The sequence below is a fragment of the Rhodnius prolixus genome, unplaced genomic scaffold (assembly GCF_049639745.1).
Source record: "Rhodnius prolixus isolate KJV_2025 unplaced genomic scaffold, Rpr scaffold_14, whole genome shotgun sequence".
In the NCBI taxonomy this organism is placed as follows: Eukaryota; Metazoa; Arthropoda; class Insecta; order Hemiptera; family Reduviidae; genus Rhodnius; species Rhodnius prolixus.
In genome coordinates this window covers 5,650,491-5,670,326 of record NW_027411594.1, presented here as the reverse complement: position 1 = coordinate 5,670,326, position 19,836 = coordinate 5,650,491, and the positions used below count along the sequence as shown (strand labels likewise).

General features: G+C 32.6%; 1 protein-coding gene across 3 annotated transcripts in view; it reads left to right on the top strand.

Moving 5' to 3' along the window:
- Positions 1–19,725, top strand: part of LOC141451737 (probable E3 ubiquitin-protein ligase HERC1) — a 58,042-nt gene extending 38,317 nt beyond the window's left edge. Inside the window, exons 50-79 of one of the 3 annotated variants that reach the window (XM_074123328.1) lie at positions 2,333–2,479; positions 3,575–3,708; positions 4,395–4,561; positions 4,664–4,857; positions 5,054–5,263; positions 5,353–5,477; positions 5,561–5,732; positions 6,607–6,798; positions 6,890–7,035; positions 7,506–7,824; positions 8,664–8,780; positions 9,858–10,019; positions 10,102–10,293; positions 10,851–11,032; positions 11,132–11,404; positions 11,485–11,643; positions 11,946–12,137; positions 12,421–12,756; positions 12,846–13,172; positions 13,264–13,474; positions 13,616–13,809; positions 13,895–14,047; positions 14,129–14,262; positions 14,362–14,515; positions 15,042–16,731; positions 16,935–17,050; positions 17,266–17,360; positions 17,887–18,133; positions 18,769–18,886; positions 19,539–19,725. In XM_074123328.1, coding sequence (XP_073979429.1) covers positions 2,333–2,479; positions 3,575–3,708; positions 4,395–4,561; positions 4,664–4,857; positions 5,054–5,263; positions 5,353–5,477; positions 5,561–5,732; positions 6,607–6,798; positions 6,890–7,035; positions 7,506–7,824; positions 8,664–8,780; positions 9,858–10,019; positions 10,102–10,293; positions 10,851–11,032; positions 11,132–11,404; positions 11,485–11,643; positions 11,946–12,137; positions 12,421–12,756; positions 12,846–13,172; positions 13,264–13,474; positions 13,616–13,809; positions 13,895–14,047; positions 14,129–14,262; positions 14,362–14,515; positions 15,042–15,245 — 4,796 coding nt within the window. In that variant the 3' untranslated portion in view covers positions 15,246–16,731; positions 16,935–17,050; positions 17,266–17,360; ... (1 more) ...; positions 18,769–18,886; positions 19,539–19,725. The remainder of the gene's footprint in view (positions 1–2,332; positions 2,480–3,574; positions 3,709–4,394; positions 4,562–4,663; positions 4,858–5,053; positions 5,264–5,352; positions 5,478–5,560; positions 5,733–6,606; positions 6,799–6,889; positions 7,036–7,505; positions 7,825–8,663; positions 8,781–9,857; positions 10,020–10,101; positions 10,294–10,850; positions 11,033–11,131; positions 11,405–11,484; positions 11,644–11,945; positions 12,138–12,420; positions 12,757–12,845; positions 13,173–13,263; positions 13,475–13,615; positions 13,810–13,894; positions 14,048–14,128; positions 14,263–14,361; positions 14,516–15,041; positions 16,732–16,934; positions 17,051–17,265; positions 17,361–17,886; positions 18,134–18,768; positions 18,887–19,538) is intronic. The other 2 variants (XM_074123331.1, XM_074123329.1) reach the window with 2 other exon arrangements.
- The last annotated feature ends 111 nt before the right edge of the window (positions 19,726–19,836 follow it).

Below are 19,836 nucleotides of genomic sequence, written 5' to 3'. Positions count from 1 at the left end.
CACCTAAGCACTCTAGGGAAAGTTTTTGGAACTGCTGGGTAATCGGCATTCAAGGATAAAAAACTCGCGGTTCTCTGACACATTTTCCCTACCTCATTTTGGAGCTTCTGAAGAAGACTTTCCCCGAATTGACAATAAGGGGTTGGAATCTAGGGAGGAAATATCCTTTTTAACAGCTGGAAGATTTCAGATTGAAGAGTAAGTGGCTAAAAAGCCCATCCCACTAAGAGCCCAATTGTTCCTCTGAACCTTAGTGTCCATAGTGCTGGACTAAAATGTTGATATTCTTTATAATCGACCGATTTCAGTCCTTTTACCCATTTTAAATATTGTTTTTTTTGTAAGAGATTAGTTATTTAAAAGTGTTTCTTATTAGAAGTTTTGTGCGTTGGAAATCAAATTCTCAGTACGAACCTAATGAACCAACCTCTGAGGCTAAAGAGCATTAGCATGATGGAGGATTCAAAAGAATTAGAGTTTTTTCTCGTACCATATTGAGGGGTTTAATATACATCGTGTAAAACCTTTACGTGTGGATACTTAACTAAAATATTCTTGCCTCTATAATGTACTCGTATAGCTGTAAAGTTCTTCAAAATACGGCCTGCTTCGCGTTCTGGACAACTTGCTAGTACCTTAGATCTTTGTTAAAAGCATTCAGTTGAACAATTCTGTTAGTATTTCCACATTCCTCAGGATCTAAGGCATTAAAGAAAATAATGAAAGAAATTCAGGCTAAGCTTTCAGATATTTAAATTCCTTGATATTTAATGTAGTAACCTAATTTTGCTTTGTCTTTCTAAATTTCTTATTTTAATTTTTCGTTGGAAGTTGCATTTTGGATTTTTGACTTCAATCTGTTTCTATCTTTTCTGATATATATATATTTTATTATTATTTTTCTTGTTTTAGTAATAAGAATAATGACTGTAGATTCTTTTGAAAAATTTTATTTTATTTTTATTGCCTATTCATTATTTTTTAGCTGGCACTTTCAAAGTCAATTTGTAAAATTGAGAGTTAATTGATCCTGATCGTAAAAGCGAGCGTTGATTAACTATTAATTTGATTTTACCCTTTCACTGTTTTGTTGACATAAAACTGAAATTACGTTTTCAAGTTAAACAAGAACCTTTTCTTAAGCTCTAATTAGAAGAGTGTGGTGTATGAATTTGATTAAAAGTGCTTTTATTTCCGACGTGCATCGGAAAAAAAACCAATACATCCTAAGAAAACATTCATCCAATACTGTTGTGCTTAACTGGAGTCACCTATGAGGAAGTGGACTATCAGTTTGTTGATAAAATTCGATGAATCATTGAGAAAATGCTTTCTAGATCAAATAAGAAGGAAGAAGATTGATTGAAAAAAATTTGTTAAATTTTTGCTTAAGCGTCAGCCTGGCTTCAAACTTGCTTTAGAATTTAGTTATTTTAATTTTATATAACTTGAATTCTTTTAAAGCAAATAAAAAAAATTTATTCATAAAAACAAATAACGTTGATTTTATCCAACGTTGTAGCATGACGTATTTTAATTCTGATCGATTTAGATGGATGAAAATGTGGTCGGGTTCGCAGTACTGGCTAATATAATAGATTTAGTTGCTATTGCACTTAGTATCTTTATATTCCTTACCTACCAAATTTCGGATTTTCATCTATTGTCCGAGGTTTATTAATTACTTTAATTGCTTAACTAACCTACTATGTAACCTCTTAGGTTAGCAAAAATGTTTACGTTCCACTTTCTTTTTTTAGGTTTTAATCAAACATTACACTTTGTAAATGTGCTTCGAAGATTGCATTACATTATAACGTACGCGTACAATAGTAGGTTTAGAATGCGTAGAAAAAAAATTTGAATTATTTTTTAATAAAATATTAATTCCTGCAGTATAGGCCAAGAATAAAATGTATTTAAAATATGGAGAAGTTTCGGTTCAAATAAGAATTTTTGCTTAAGTTTGGATTGTTTCTTTGCTTAAAATACGATTGCTTTGCAATTTAAAATCCCAATTTTCTATTTATTTATTCACTTAACCGAGAAATCTACGTAAATACACTAAACTTAGCTGAAGTTAATTTTGTTATCTATCCTATTGCTATGACTATTCTTCGAAAATGAATTAAACTCCTAAAGCGCTCAGTTTTAAAGAAAATTAGTATGCTATGATGGATAAAATCAGCGTTATTATATTACTAGCATGGTAGAACCAGAAAAGCTATTAAATGTAATATTACATCAAAATTCCGAGCTTTCTACTATTATGGAAGACTTACTGTTATAAGAATATAGTATTCATTATAAAAAAAAACAAAACTGAATTTAGAGGAGAGAAACTCAATGAAGAATTGGTTTAAAAATCACTCACAACTTCTGAATGTGAATACAGCAACGCCTCCAAAACCAGTAGATCAGAAATCTGTTCAACGATGGCCATTTTTTAAAAGGATAACACCAGTTTTTGGAAAAGCAGGTATAATTTTGTTTCAAACTCAACAGTTTTTTCTGCACAAAGTATTTGTCACATTTTATTTTTTAAAAAATATATATAAATATTGTATATTAATCTGGCAAATTTTTATACATAAGTGTATGCACTATTACAATAAAGTGATAATTGTTCTGCAAACTGAGCTTTGTATACCTTACCTTTTAGATTAGAATGTGGCTTGGGTTATTAAAAGCTTTTGCTTCTGACGTTGTTCTTAGGTATATTAAGGGGATATATAGACACAAAAGATTACTCTTTTGTGCCAAGACCCACGAACTTTGAATACTATGGAGTCATTTTGATTATCATAAATATCAGTCAGCACCACTTGTACATAAATGAAATTTGAGCATGTGTCAACTTCAAAATAACCAACCTCTTAAAATTTCACTTCATTGAAATTTTTTGCGCTTGCACGCTTCATAATATTAATAACAGTGGCTAAAATTGTTGGTAAATTTCTTGTTACAAAAAAGAAAAAGAATTTGGGAAGAGCAACTTTTATCTGAAGTGATTTAGTAACGTATTCATTTTTTATTCATCCTGCAATACAGTTACTTTAATTAACCAGCGTTACTCATAAGCTAATATTACATGAAAAAATGTCTGTCTGTCGTATCTGATTCGATGATATCGTTCAGATCTGCCTTTTCATTATTAATTTTCGTTTTGAGTCGTATCTTAATTATTTCGAATATGTGCCCGTAACTCTAAACGGAGACATATACATTTGTTTCTAACATCTGCGTTATAAGTAATAACATTTGATTATCAGAGAACGGTGGATGCTTATGGTACTCTCCAGGACCTAGGGAATCAGTCCTGTACCCAAAGTATTTTTTTTTTTTTTTGTTTTTTTAATTATTGTATTTGTGGATTGTATGCTTTATGCAAAATCCAGATTATGAGATCACACACTATATAATCGCTTGGAAGCATGCTTATACGTATATAATCACAAAGCAGCTGAAAAACAGAAAATGGTGAAAGTACTGTCGTTTTTTTGGCTAGTGAGAGTTATTTTTATTTTTTCATATGTAAACCAAAATCATTGTTTGTCTGTTGGTTTATAATTAGCAGAAGAGGATAAACATTCAGGCAGTCCGGTGGATGCACGATTGAGTCCACTGTTATTGGCGAACGCTTTGGCCGCTTGTGCATTGTCCAACAAGCTGGCACCACATTACCGACAGTGGGCTACTAAGCAGTTGGTAAGAATATTTATTTGATACTAGAAAATATAAAGCTTAGTTTTATTTAATTATCAACATTTCATAAAGGTTTGCAATCCAATAACAGTGTTATTTTTTGTCTACTTCCGTCTTAAGAATGAGAAGTATTACGATCGGGTCTAATTTTCCAAATTGATGATGGACTTGCTTATACGGGTTCGCCAGTTGCCTCATCTGTGCAAGCTAGATCCGTGTTTCAAGACGTTCTTGAAGACAGGACTACCAAACTTTCCTACAAAATACCGTTAATAAAAATTTAATTTAATGTCACACTCACAATAGCAGTAGTTCCAGAAATCGTGTTAAACACCACATCGTTTTTACTTAATAATTAAATCGAATACATACAATTTACATTCAAAACGAGGATAATCGTTTATCCTTCCTACATTTATTTTTTATGCCTGGGTGTTTCAATGAAACTCCCTTTTTGTCAATAAAAAAAAAAATCGATATTGCCGTTCAAAAATCTGCGCAACCACTTCCGTTCTTCTGAGGTATTAGAGGAAGTGAAAACTCACATTACTAATTTCATTGTGGTTAACTATAAGTAGTAGTAACTTTCCTAGTTTTCAGAAACCACTTGAACCATATTATCTATTAACTAAGTAAAAAACTTCCTATTAAGTTATTCTGTTAGTGATTGTTGTATTTTTAAAATTTAGGTCGTATGTTTGGCTATAAAATCGAACATATTGCCAAATCATATACTACAAACAATGAATATGGCCGATTTGTCAGGAATATTAAGTAAAAGTTTAGTAGTTTATTTACAAGGACATGAGAATCGGCTGTCTACTGTATGCTCTTTTGGATCTCATCTTGCATCTAGGTGAGTTTCGTTTAAAAAAAAAAAAAATAATAATAATCTCCAGTAAATAATATACTTGTAAGATTTATAATTAATTTTATTTGTGTGTGTTATGATTTCCAGTGCTTATGATGGTACCGTTCGTCTTTGGTCACCAGAAATGTGCAGTCTAGAACAAACTTTAGTTTACACAAAGACTTTAAATTTATATGGGAGTGCTTTACATGGAGAACCAATTACCCAGTTAGGATGGTCACCTACTGGAAGATATTTATGTGCAGCCATTGGGGCTTCAATGAATATATGGCATCTTACTGGTAAGATAAATAACATGAATATGGCAGATTTTTTAGAATGTATTTATTTGTTTAATACTTACTATATAAAACTTATGTCCGTACGTATGGTATTTTTAAATTAGTATGTTTGGAATGATCTTATTTATTATATTTCAACTACAACTTCTTGGCAACTTTTTCTTTAGTTCAAGAAAGTGCTCATTGTTTTACACAGATGACTGTAAGGTGAGCGGAGAGTGTTTTATTGACACCGACACAGATTTGATTACGTCACTGTGCTGGCCAGCCAAGGTTGTGGACAAGGAGTCATTTAGCGAAGGAGAGACATTGCTGGTAGGATGTGTTAATGGCGTCGTATCCTGGGTTACAGTCAAGGCGAATTCTTTTGTTAAAGAAGAATTGGCTCACTGTTCTCAACCGAATGGTAAGAATTGTCAATATAACTAAAATAATTAAAGCTCATTTGCTTTCACTTTAAAACGTTTCAACTTTTTTTTTATTTATTGTTATCAGCTTCAGTTGTACAAATTTCTTGGCCAAGTGACGACAGAGATTTTGCAATAGCATTTTCAGATGGCACAATTACACTTTCGAACAAATCAAATTTAAGTCATGTACTAACTGTTAATGCTCATTTAGTAAGTATTTCCTTAAGTTTTTTTTGGCCGCCATTGTACCATTTTATTTGTCGTTTAAATTTATAACACGACTTCCGTTTCAGAATACGATATTATGTTTGGAATGGTGTAGCGGAAGTGTAGAAGCTTTTGCATCCTGTGCTAATCAGGATAAAAGTGTTCATATAATCAGTAAGATGGATGGGGATTGGTTTTCAGCTAATTTCCTGGAACATCAACACGATCCATCTACTCTGAAGTGGTCACCATTTGTTGGTAGGCAGTTCGTTTTTTTTATGTTGATGAACAGAAACCTTTGATTGCCTACTTGATTATTTGAGATATCTGTTTAATTAGTTATTTTAATATTTCTGTTTCTTCACTTGAGATTTCTTGATCTAAAATCCTGTTTTGTTGTTATTAAAGTCTGATCTGCACTTCTTTAGTGAGGTTTATGGGATTTAAATGAGTCACTTCCTTTGATAAACACTCATTGGAAGTGAAATTCATTCTGTGAAGAGAACTATTTACATTAGCCATTATTTACCTTTATCTTTTTGTTAATAATATCTATTCTTATTTAAAAATCATATTATCCAACACTTCACACCTAACCACATTTTAAATTCATTAATGTACTGATACTTTACGCCCAACTTAGATTTAGGGCTATTTAGCTTAGGCCAGGGAGATTTATATGCAGAAAAAAGGAGTGAAAAACCTGTGGTGTTAAACTGAATTAAAGAAAATGACTAAGACATTATTTTTCAACTAAGAAATAGTGGACTAGAAATAACGGTATTAAGTCCTAGGATATTTTTGCATATGTTTATTGTAAATAGTTCTCTATATGGAAGAATGATTCTTTTAAGTTTGTTTTTTCTCATTTCCAAAATCTCTATTAAAAAAAAGAAGCAAAAACAGTCAAAATTTTAGTCGTTGGTGATATATGGAAAAATCAAGAAATTTGAAGGAAGTTATTAAACCATTGTCTCAAATAATGAAGGGCCTTTCCTTTTTTTTTCACCTGAGATGTTTATTTGAGTTAATCTTTTCAAAAATTAAATTGTTTATGTTTATCCTTCAAAAATGATATAAGGAATTCTAGAATCAAACTTAACATTAATCAAAGTTAAAATTTGCCATCCAGGTACTGGAGATTATCCCCTATTGCTATGCGTTGGCACAGTTTTGGGCTTGATCTACGTTTGGTTAGTGCCAAAGCCTCCCTTAAAGAAAAAAGATCGTCTAGAGCCGAAACTTCTTCACACCCTGCAAGGGCATTTGTACAATCCAATTACTTCTTTGGCTATAGACCATGAAGGCATAGTTCTTGCGTCAGGTATTTTTTGTTTTTCTTTCTTTGTAAAGATTTCTTTAATGTTGGTTTTTGTGAATATTAACTTACAGTTAACTGTCTAAATTGGTCACAGGATGCGGCAAAGGCACAAGCGGCGTGTTGAATCTGTGGTCCATTCAGGAAGGTTGTGTTATCCAGACACATACTGGGACTGGAGGAGTACAGTCTATGACTTTTATTAATCCTCATGGATTAGCTGTAGCATTCAATAGGTCTAAGGTGATTTTCTAACGCTGCCTAACTTTTCAGATTCTACTGGAATTAATTTCCTAATCGATTTATTTTATAATCATTATTAATTATTATATTATATTATTTTATTTTATTGCAAAACAGGTTGTCTTTGATTAAGTATAACTAAGTACTTTTTTAAATTACTTATTGCGTATAAGGTAAGGTGACCTTTTTCTTAAGTTGATTCCTTTTAAGTAAAAGTATTATGTAATAAAATTAAATATTTTAACAAAAAAAGACGAAAAACTTTATTTATGTAAACTTTTTAAACTATTCTGCAGATAAGTTATAAATATGTTACACAATATGATAATGATTAACTAAGATTGAATCTAAAATGAAAGTTGAAGCCAAAAGAAATGAAACATTTGGAAATTATACAAAGGTTTTATCTTTGAGAAAACAATAAATGGAAATAATTTTTATTGAACTAATGGTTTGGATGTTTATTTTAGGATGTCATGTTGATAAAGTACAATTCTGGTTCACTGATCGGCGGACGTCCAATACTAGCTGTATGTAGACATAATTTACTGCGTCGTGGTGTCATCGGTCTTTCATCTTCACTGTCCAATTTGATCGCCTTTCTGAACGCTCTACCACATTTATTGCGTTCCCAGCATCTTTATGAAACGCCAGATGTGTCAAGCGGACAACAGCTAATGTATAGTGCCCATCTAAAATGCTTACTTGGACTGGTACTGTCTCTAGGATTGGACAACGTTCTTTGTAAACAGGCTTCCCCGCCTAACACAGATCTGCCTCCAGTTTTAGGTAAATTAAATTTTTATTTACAATTTTTATATGTGTAATCTTAAGCAGACTCTATTTGAATTTACATATCACGTACTGGTTTGTGAATGGGATAAGATCAAGTCTCATATATCTATCTCAACATACCCTTTAGATTCCCCTGGGATTTTCCTAAACAGCCTACGTGGATACCAGGGTTAAAGGGATAGTGCACACATCTAAAACTCTTCTTCCAACTTCTTTATTTGTAATGTCATTTTTAGAAATATCTGGTGAAGGTGTTGGAGGGAAGGGCGCCCATTGAACACAGTAGAGTGTTTATCTTTCAATGCCGGCTTCCATTCTCCTTCCAAGAACTTCTTGGGATTTGGTTACTTTTGGCAAGGCCATTCTCAGAATATCTTGGAAGCACTGGGGAGGGGGAGGACTTGCGTTAGTTGGCCCCTGATAGTGATCATCTCAAATTGCCGGCTCTTATTCTTTGCCTAGAATTTGCCCAAAGATAAGTGGTCTCGCCTGACGCCAATGGAGACCCTATTTGGTCGCCTGCAAAATACCTCGTAAACAAAAATGTGGCTGTTGTGGTTGCGTACATTAGCTCTAAATTGAAAATGAAGTCACTAGCAAACCGTATTGGCTAACTAATGAACTGAAATCTGGGACAAATGGATATCCAAGGTAACTACGAGTATAAGAAATTGGCTAAGAAAGGCCAAGGTCAAGGATAAGAAAGGCTAAAAGAGTGGTTATCATACCACAACCTTCCAAGCCCTTTTTCGCAGACGATTACATTTATTTCATTCCCAGGAAATGAAGTCAGCCGAAGGAGAGACAATATTATGTTGAATTGGATGTTTCAGTCGCCGAGTGGTCTTGGTTGCTCAATGTTAGCATGGCGGCCAAATCAGCTGACTCGCTGGTCAGTCGTACTCCGTTTCCACTGGATTTCATTGCTCAAAAACCAGAAATCGCTAACCGTAAGTAATCTTTATCTATTTATCTAATTTGAAATTCTATCCTAATGAAGCTTTAGCCCACTCCGAAGAATTTGATTCGGGGATCGAAATCAGAAGTTGAAATTAATATCTAATAAGTTTAAGTTTTACTTTTGTTTTAACTTAACTACATAACTTAAACTTGAACATTTACGTATTGAAAGAAAATACTTTGAAAATGTAATTTGAAAACTTTTTTTCTAATGAAGTTTGTCCGTAAAAATTCAGAACAAATATTTTCTGAAACTTATTCCTAAAAAGGTTTAAGGAAAACATGAAGATATAAAAAGAAAAACCAATTGCAAGCTTAGCCTTCTCACTTTTCGTTTTGAACAAGGTAATTACAGCCGTCAAGCAGAGATCCTGGGTTCGAATCCAGTTCCCTTAGATTCTCTCTTTCTAGGTGCTTCTCACAGCTCCCTGAGCAAGTGTTGTCTGTAACGAGAGAATTCGTCCGGAGACCGTAATGCTCAGAAAAAATGGCTCCAGCTGCCAGTAACTCAAATTTTAATGCTATTAAAAATAAAATATTAATACAATTTTTTATTATTACAGTGAAGGCAAAAAAAAAGCTTGTTAAATTGATACTTGAATTTTAATTCCTAAAAAGTATGAGGTAAACGTGAAGGTTTTGGAAGAAAAACTTTTTATTTGAAGTATTTCTTTGTGTCTTTTTGTAAGCAATTCAAAAAAACAAAAATTGTTAATAAGATACAATTTTATAGTCACATTTTTGTGAACCTTATTAACCAAAATATACGTTTAAGAAAGATTAAGACTTTTTAGACTGTTTTACAATTATAACAATTGAGAAATACTTTTCTCAGTGTGTTAGAACTACATAATACGTATTCTGTTTACGATACAATGTGAGATTTTCCTATATTCTACAATTCTTTGAAGGCCTTTATCGCTATTCGAAGCCAGAAGTAAATTTATCTCTTATCACTTTCGTGAAAATTACATTAAGAAAACGTTGTGTTTTAAGTTTTCCACCAGTTTTTTTTTAAATCCTTTTTTCCGAGATTCTACAAAGGTTATAATCTTCAATGTTTTAAGCTGAATACTGGGAGATGGCCTGTGACAATACAGCTTGGACGTTCAAAGCTGATGAAGAGGTAATGGCATGGTCTACGTCACATCCACATGAATGGCAGCTAGGATCAAAATGTGATGCTTATCTCTGGGGCAATGGAAGACATGGACAACTAGCTGAAATCGGTATTCATAGAATAGGCATAAAAGTGTAATTTTTTAAATTTAAAATGAAATTTTCCTTAAACAATTTATTGTATTTCTACAGGACATAGTGCATCAAGACCTATATTAGCTGAATCATTTTCTAATGCTCAACAAATAATTTGTGGACAAAATTGTACATTCGTTATCCAGGCTAACGGGGTGGTACTTTCATGCGGAGAAGGTAGTTATGGCAGATTAGGTCAAGGGCATGCTGACGATCTTCACAGTTTGAGTGTAATTTCTTCTTTGCAAGGTAAAAGGAATGTTAATATTTCATAAATAGTATTGTAATTCCCAATTGCGCATGGCCAGGAAACACGCGATTAAAATTGCTGTCACTATAATTTCTATAAATCTTTGTAATATTTAATCACCCTTTATAATATATTCGCCAAGAATCTGTAATTATGCGCCTCAACTAAGATTAAATATATTACCTATTTTTGATTGTTTGTCGTAGTATATTAGTACTAATTATGACAATCCTCTCAGACGTTTGTAACGCTGTTGATCTAGACTGCAGAGATATATTTGATTGAGGAAAAAAAGTAAACAGTTTTTCTGATTTTTTCTTTTGTTTCAATGAGAAGATATTATTTACTTATCTTTTATGATGAAGAAATTTTGTATTTACTTTATTCTTTTGCGTATATAATTCTTGTTTGCATATTATCTATCCAAACCTTTTTTTTAAGGGGAAAGGCCCCTATTTAAAATATATAATTGAATTAATAACAAAATTACGCCTAATAATTGAATTATCTTCTGTTTTAAAAGTTTATTCCAATTTATACTTTGGTTTGTTGCTAGGTTTTGTTATTATACAACTCTCTACGTCGTGCGGGTCTGATGGGCACAGTATGGCTCTAGCAGAGAGCGGTGAAGTGTTGTCTTGGGGCGATGGAGACTATGGCAAACTTGGACATGGTAACTCTGACCGCCAACGAAGGCCAAGACAAATCGAAGCCTTACAAGGAGAGGATGTGATACAGGTAATTTTACTTATATTTAACCTTCTCTCAACTGCTGTGATTTCTCCATCAGAAATGATCCATTGATCTTGCAATGAAATTATTTTTTATTTTTTTAAGGTATCTTGCGGCTTTAAACATTCTGCAGTTGTTACGTCGGATGGTAAATTATTTACGTTTGGTAACGGAGATTACGGCCGGCTGGGACATGGTTCTACTTCCAATAAGAAACTTCCAGAACGTGTGACCTCGTTACAAGGTGTCGGCTATGTGTCTTGTGGGCTTAACCATACAGTGTGCATCTCAACCGATGGTACCACAGTGTGGGCGTTTGGTGATGGTGATTATGGGAAATTAGGTCTAGGCAACACGGTCACCTATCATACGCCACAGGTAAATTCAAAATATATATATATATATATATATGAATTTGTAATACTTGTAAATGTATGATAACATTTTTCTATTTCTAGAAAGTAGAAGCTCTTCATGGAGAAGTGATCAAGAAAGTGTGCTGTGGTGCGCAATTTACAGTATTTCTCACCCAGGACGGATGTGTGTACACTTGTGGTATAGAGAGACTTATCGGCCAGCCAGAATGTAGATGTACTGGACACTGCAGGCCTCAGCTGGTATGACAATATAACGCTTATCTATTCTCTATTGAAGAGATATTTTAGTGTGACTACCTCTTATATAATATTAAAGAGCTCTAAATGAGTTTTTTGGCTGTCTGAGATTTTTGGAAAAATAATCCAACAAAGTTGTTTGAACTTAAATAATCACGCTTATCAATTTAATGGTAGTCAATAAAAAAAAATTTTTTTACGACTTCTTGGACGTCAAGCACTGATAGTAGGCCTGACCTATCCAGACTTATGCAAAAGATTCATTTTTCACATCAAGTTAAAACTTTGATTATTATATATTACAGGTAGCAACTTTAGGACTATACTTCATAGAGGATATAGCTGTGGGAGCTGAACATACTCTTGTTCTAAGCTCTGAAGGATGTGTTCTCGGCTGGGGAAACAACACTGATTCTCAACTAGGACTCGGACAGTCATCGGTGGTTGTTAAACAACCGGCGCTCATTGCAGTACTTTCTGATAAAGGTATCAAACAGGTAAGCTTCATTTCAACTTGATTAATCCATTTCTTTGACATTCTTAGGAGATATTTAAAGAAAAAAGATGTATTTTGTTTTTTTCTAAAACGTACTTTGGGACATACGATATTTTGTGATTTTGTGATAAGTTTCATTGTATTAAGATTGAGAGAAAGTAAAAATTGGATGTTCAGTGAAAAAAAGTATTTTTTTTTCGATACAATTTTGTAATAGATTTAGTATGATATATTTATAAATATTTTGGGCTCACTTATACATCAAACTTGATTTCATTTTTAAGATATCCTGTGGAAGAAGTCATTCAGCTGCGTGGACAGCACCAATACCATCTAGCAAACGTTTAGTGCCTACTGCATCGGCGAGCAGCGCATCATGTTCTGGTAGTTCGGTGACCACTGTGGACATCTCTTCAACTGCTTCTACCAGCAGCGCAAGAACAAGGAACGTGAACAGCACACAACTTGGACTTCCTAGTGCTACACCTCCTCAATATGGCCATCTGGACGGTATACCTATTCCTGCAGTGCAGGCAAGGTTAAGCCTTCTTTACAGATTTTCTGATTTACTCTATTCATGTTGGACATTTCTTCCGTTGGCGTCAACACCAGCTCATGCGGTTAGTCGACCTCTAGAACGTCATTTATAAAGGCTTTTAAATAAACTTGACAGAGTTCTTTAAATCTTGATTTCTATGTATTTTCACAGGATGGCCACTCCACTAAGATGTTACCATATGATAGACTTTGTTCACCTTTGCTAAGGCCACTGCTTTCACCACGATTATATACACTCCCTTTGGTGAGATGTCTTGGCAGAACCATGGTACAAGGAAGAAACTACGGACCTCAAGTGACCGTCAGTAGATTAGCGCCGCCGGTCAACCGGCGATTGCATAATCTACAAAATGGGCCACTTCTACAACAGACGTCGTCGGCACCTGCAACAATAGTTGAACCTATTTTCACCCAGGTAGCAAGACAGGTCGTCAAAATGAAGCCTGCTGATCTTCGATTACCTTCCAGGGCTTGGAAGGTTAATATATTAATTTCCATTCAGATACTTCAATGATGAATCTCTCTGATGTTTTGGGTATATGTATGTCTCATAATTTGTTTTCTCTCAGGTAAAACTAGTTGGCGAAGGAGCGGATGATGCTGGAGGGGTATTTGATGATACTATAACAGAGATGTGTGAAGAACTACTGAACGGCAGCTCTGTACCTTTGTTGATTGTCACTCCGAACACGCTCAACGAGACTGGCTATCTGCGTGATAGATATCTGCTAAATCCTTCTCTAACAGAACAAAGGCATCTTAATTGGTTTAAATTTCTTGGTAAGTTTTATTTACACATTGTTTCATCATATGGATCTAGTTATCCTATAACCATACTCAGTACCATCCAAAAGCCGCGATTGTGGTTATTCTCGTTTTATATTCCAACATTATCTAAATGTGTTTTTTCATCATTTACAGGTATTTTGTTTGGTGTGGCAATTCGTACAAAGAAACCAGTCGCTCTTCCACTTTCTCCAATAGTTTGGAAATTAATTGTAAAACAGACGGTTACCTGGGAAGATCTTGAAGAGAATGATGCACTATACGCTCAGAGTCTGAGAGGAATACGTGATATACATTTAGCTGGTGTTACCAAAGAAACGTTTCATGAGGTAAAAAGAACATTTGGACTTTGTTTATTTAGTTTTACAAAGATGTAGTTTTCATTATTTCATAGCTTTTATTTCCACTCAATAGGTGATCCCGTTGGAATGCTTTGAGGGCACCAGTTGGACAGGTAAGATGGTGCCGATTGTACCTGGAGGAAGAAGTATGCCTCTTACATTTGAAAATCGACACGAATACGTAGAACAGGCTGTTAATTTCCGATTACATGAAATGGATCTCCAAGTAAATCTTAAAATCTAATTTTGTATAAAATATTAATAAAATTTATTACGTAATTTGACAATTTTGCTTCCTACTTACTAGATAAATGCAGTTAGAGAAGGAATAGCTTGGATAGTGCCAGTGCCTCTATTATCGCTCGTTACCTTTAGTCATTTGGAACTTCTAGTCTGCGGCCTTCCCCACATTTCGATAGCACTTTTAAAGAAAATTGTCAGGTAATTGCCAGTGTGACGGTCGGATTCTCAAATTCTAGCTCTGATAACCATCGTAGCTGATAAGCAAAAATACTAAATTTAAATTCGACTTTTATACAGATATCGAGACCTAGAAGCTGGAAGTCCGCTGATACAATGGTTGTGGTCAACACTCGAAAGTTTTACGGATGCTGAGAAAGTATTATTTATGAGATTCGTATCAGGCAGATCGAGATTGCCAGCCAACATTGCCGATGTTTCCCAAAGATTTCAGGTTTAAAGTGTTTTAGTTATTGATTGTTTTTTTACTTTCTCTTATTTTAAATAAGCAAATTGAAATCAATTGTTTCTGAAGTGCTGTTTCAGTATATTGTACGGGTTTAACACCTGGATTGTATTTATGAGGATGGAAAACAAAATTATGAGTTGGATGAATATCCGTTAATCGGTAGTGCTGCCTGTAACAGCTGCTTTTTCGAGCTTCTTCCTCATCTGAAATTCTTCTGTGTAGTCTCTAAAGTGGTTCATTTGAACTTGGATGTAATGAAGATAAATCTATAACGTTATTTTGAAACTTTCAGAGGCTTCACTATGTCTTCAAGCTTTCTTGAACCGTGGTGTCGTAGATAGTAATGACTTGTCATTACTTAACTTCAACTTAAGTTACTTTAGTTAACTTTACTTTTCTTTAATAACAACTTAAACTTCATTCCTTCAAGAGCTTAATTTATTATAGGATCAAAAATTGAATCATATTTACTTCCTTGTTTTAACTCGAACAACAAATGTCTTGATTGCAGGTGATGAAAGTGGACAGAGCAATGGATGGTCTTCCGACGGCGCAGACATGTTTCTTCCAACTGCGCCTGCCACCATACAGTAGCCAGGAAGTTCTGGCTGAACGCCTAAGATATGCTATAAACTCATGTCGTTCTATTGACATGGATAACTATATGCTCACACGGAATAGAGATCTTACTGACGAACTTTCTGATGAATATTAAATAAGGGGGATTCCTTTATTTAGATATTTATTTTGGTTTTTGTTTGATACGGCTTGATCATTCCCTAATCAGTGAAGCACAATTCCTAGTAAAAAATTTTTCTTATTAAAAGAAGGATTTTGTACTTCCTTTTGTAAATGGGGGTTCCAGTCATTTTAAACTGGCTTCAAAAATGGAATTCTCGATCATTGCCCAATGGGATTCCTTTATCTGTTCCTTTTTTTATTTTTAAGCAGGTTCCCATTATGGTAATTTTTGTTTTGTAGTTTAAATAATTTCAAAACCAAACCAATATAAACAATTTACAAAAAAAAATGTATAAGAGAAAACAAATTTATGTTATATCTTTGAAAAAAAGATAAAATAAATAATACTAAATTAATTTATTGCATAATTTTTATATTTGTATAGATTATTACAAAAAGAACAAAACAAAACGAGCTTTTTATCATTATATTATTGTATAAAACGTTATTTATTTTCTTTAATAAATTCTTCATATTTCCTGATTTATTTAAGAAATATCTACGTAGATACTTTTATAAGTTTCCCTTCAAGAAACATAGATTTATACTCTTTTCCATTCATATGTTTTGTTTATTGTTTTTTAAATGTATATTTATGAAATAAGGCTGATTGGTTAAAGGAAAGCAAGAAAATTCTGTTATTGTACATAAGTTGTATTATTTTCTAGTTTTCTTTTTAAATGAATCCTTGCGCTGTGAAAAAAAAAAGAAATATTAGTAATTTATTATTATTATTTTTTTATTGTATTTCCCACCTAAGCTACCTAATTAAACTCTCTTTCATCGGACTTGATAAAATCAAGAAATGGATAAGAAAAGAACTAGAGAATCACAATCCTAAACGTTGAAGGTATAGAATACGTAATTGCTAATAGAATTTTGCATCATGATCTAGCGATATAACGCTGCAATTTAGCGTGATTAATTAACACAAAAAGAAACATAATTGCAGATAAAGTATTTTATTGGATTTCGAATTCATTCGTATGGTTGTTTTATGAATTCGTACTATGCTGAGTGAATGTTAATTCGACATTTCTATAAATTTGTTTTTTTTTACCAAAGTCAGATATATATAGAAATTTATGTTGAAAAAGAAATAATTGGACAATAATTGATTGCATAATTTTTAATATACAAAAAGTCGAATTAGAAAATTTTTCATTTAACGGTAAAAAAAAAAACAGCTGCTCAAAAGTAATGATACAGACTATCCATTAGGCGCTGCTACTTGGTAGTCATAGTTTGAACCGATCTGTTTTTGATTTATTTTGTATCTTACACTTATTTTTATTTAACTTTGGTGTTAATTACCATGTTATTGTTAATAAATATTGGTAGATTGAAGCTATTGAAACTTAATTTGTGCTGGAGTTGTTGCATTAAATGGAACTCGCTTCCCGTACACTTGCAAGGATTGGTTATTACTGACTGGTATTGTAACGGTTTTGCTACCCAAGGTAATTGTGGTACCAGATATATTTATGTTTAAGATACATTTTACGTTAAAACTGCGGGATATATTCATTTTAGAGGATTCTAAAATCTATTTGAAAAAATAGAGTTTATTTGGGTGAATGCAACTGTGGTTACTGAATCTTCATTTTTTTTTGTAAGGTGATTAATTCAGTCGATTATGTTGGTGTTATTTCTGTTAAAATAGACAGGCTGCAATAGCTGTTTTTCCATTTGGAAAATTCCATAAAAATGCTGTTTGGTCAGCCGCTTTCGATTATTATCGCTAAGTTCCAGTACGTTAACTTTCAAACGCAAGCATAGGTATGTGGAATAATTGTCATAAATTTCACTTTATTTATTTCAATTAAAGTTAGAGATTATGTTGCATGAAACTCAAACTAAGTATCAATCTGGTGAAACCTACAAGTTCTTTCATTTTGTGTTCAATTATAAATATCTTTATTCTGCCTCTTCTTTTAAGTATCAATTTTTTCCATAAAATATGGAATTCTAAAATTATGGTTAATTCCACTTAGGTTGTGAATTTGCAAATCGTACAGGAATGGATTTACAACGCAAGCTAAACTTTTCAAGTCCAGACTAGACTACAAGAAGACTACTTGTATAAAAAGTGAGTACACTGTTTTTAAAAAGTAGCAGTCAACATTTATTTGTAAGAAATTATTCTTATTAGCTCCGTCAATAGCAATAACTTTTTCGCCGTCATTTTCGTATTAGCTTTTTCTCCTTTAACAGAATATTTCTACCTGCTTTGAAATTTTTTCAAAACATTCTGTCTCAAGCTACAATTACCCACTTGGATAATTGAAAAAGGTTGTCTTTGCTTGAATAATTTGTAGTTAGCTTGATAGATAATATATAATGTTATATATTTACGATTTGGTAGGTTTCTGCAGGTAGTGTTTAATAGATAATTAACTACGTGGAATAATTTTGTAACAAATTATCCATTTTCATAAAAGGTATGTGTTTTAAAAAAATTGAATTATAGTTTTATTTGGTTGAAACAGACATAAACCAAGTAAATAAAAGTTCCGTTGTACAAAAAAATGCTATAATAGCTACGATCTTATAGTAAGTGTAAAATAAATTAAAATAATGTACTGAGGTTTTAATATAATATTTTTTTCCCTTAGTGCAGTACTTTCATCCGTTGGCTCTTTCAGCCAATAAAGAGCTCATCAAAGCTGAACAGCTTTCATTTGGAATTGGCCATCCTTTACATCCTGCAGCATTCTATACGCAAGTTGAGGTGATTCATATCTGTACTATTCCAGGCAATTAAGGAAATCTACCTACCACCTTATTTGAAGAACTGTTCTGGTAGTCTTATCAATTATTGAATAATGTCAAGGCATTATAACAGAAAATAAAACCTTCCAGGTAAATCAACTAGTTCATATTTCATTCTTAATCAAATTTTGTATACAAATTTTTGGTATTTAAACTTTTTAAAAGAGGCTATTAATTTAATTGAAACACAAAGGCTCACAATGGAACTTGTGAATACTATTGCATTTTTCAATAAAATGAAACAGGAAAAGTGCTATTATTAAAACTAAATAAAAGTGATATTTTATTTTTTTAGACAAAATAATACAATTATTGTAATTATCAATCAAATCATGCACTAATCTTGGAAATTTAATTCACTTTTCTTGATAAAAAGGTATATCAATGACGTAGCTTTATTTCAGTTACACTGTATTATTTCGTTCGAAAATCACCTCTCAAACGTAGTGAAGTAATTAATTACCTATACTTTGTACAATATGATTAAACTACATTGAATTTTTTTTTTCCAAGAAATGCAAAATGGTTAATTTTGGTCGAATCAGAGGTTTGAATGGAAAAATATAAAAATTCTCAACGAAGTTTATTGTGCATTTAAACATTTTTAGCTTAACTGATAAAAGTTGCAATTGCCTCATGTTATTAGCATTGTTTCCCTAGTAAACATATACATTTTGGATTTAATAAAAACACATGCAGTCCACAATTAATGCAAATTTAAATAGCAGGCAAAAGAAAATCTGGACGAATAGTGGTAAAAAGAGGCAATAGCTGCGATCTAACGGCAAGGTCTTGAACTAAACAGCGCTCAGTAGTTCACAATACTTCCGCTAGATTGCATGGGTATGTAGAAATCATATATTTACTTTTGTAACATTAATGTTCTTTTCTTGACTTGCCAACATTGTTAATAACCTTAGTATCAGTGTACAGACTAATTATTGATTGTTAAGTGTGGTCAAAAATATTGTAAAATAATAAGAGTAATTAATTATTATTCAGGAATATTAAGTTTTTTAAAATATTAATTGAGTAAATTATATTAAATGAAAACGTGAAACACACAGAGCAATGATTCATTTTGTTTTACTTTCATTGATTCAGAGTTGCCTAAATTTATGTTTTTCATTGTAGACACAGTTCAATAATTCGTATGCCATTCTTTACTAATTACTTATACTTTATGTCCCTTTGGGTAAAATTATCTATTGTTTTTAGTATTTAATTTATCACATTTCACTAAATATTTGTTTTGGATCGCGGTTTTCATTCAGTATTCTGATTTTATTAGAGTATTTTTTCAATTAGACATAACATTAGTTTATATAGTTGTAATCTTTAATATTTTCATACATTAACATCCCATACTTTCATTTTTAACACATTAAGGCAATTATTGTGTGCTGTTTTCATTCAATGTTATTAGCTCAAATGGTAAAAATGGTTTATTATTAAAATTTAAGGTTTTAATGTAATTTCTCTCCCCTTTATCCAGTGCTTTCGTTCCTTTGCCAGCTCACAGCCCAGTAAGCTCAGCTTTCACCAGGAGATGATTACTTTTGACGGAAGGCCCTTCATCACTTTCAGCAGCACGTCCATACATGCACTTAGGTTGTGTGATCCCCATCCACTTCGGCATCCCAGGAAAGTGGGACTACCCAGAATTGGTGCTGTTATTTCAGGTATTTATCCCATTATTAAAACGTAAAGCATTTAACAGAAAAAAAAACCTTCTTTCAGATGAATTCAATCTTTCTATTTGAATTAGGTTGAGAAACCTTTTAATTTTTTGG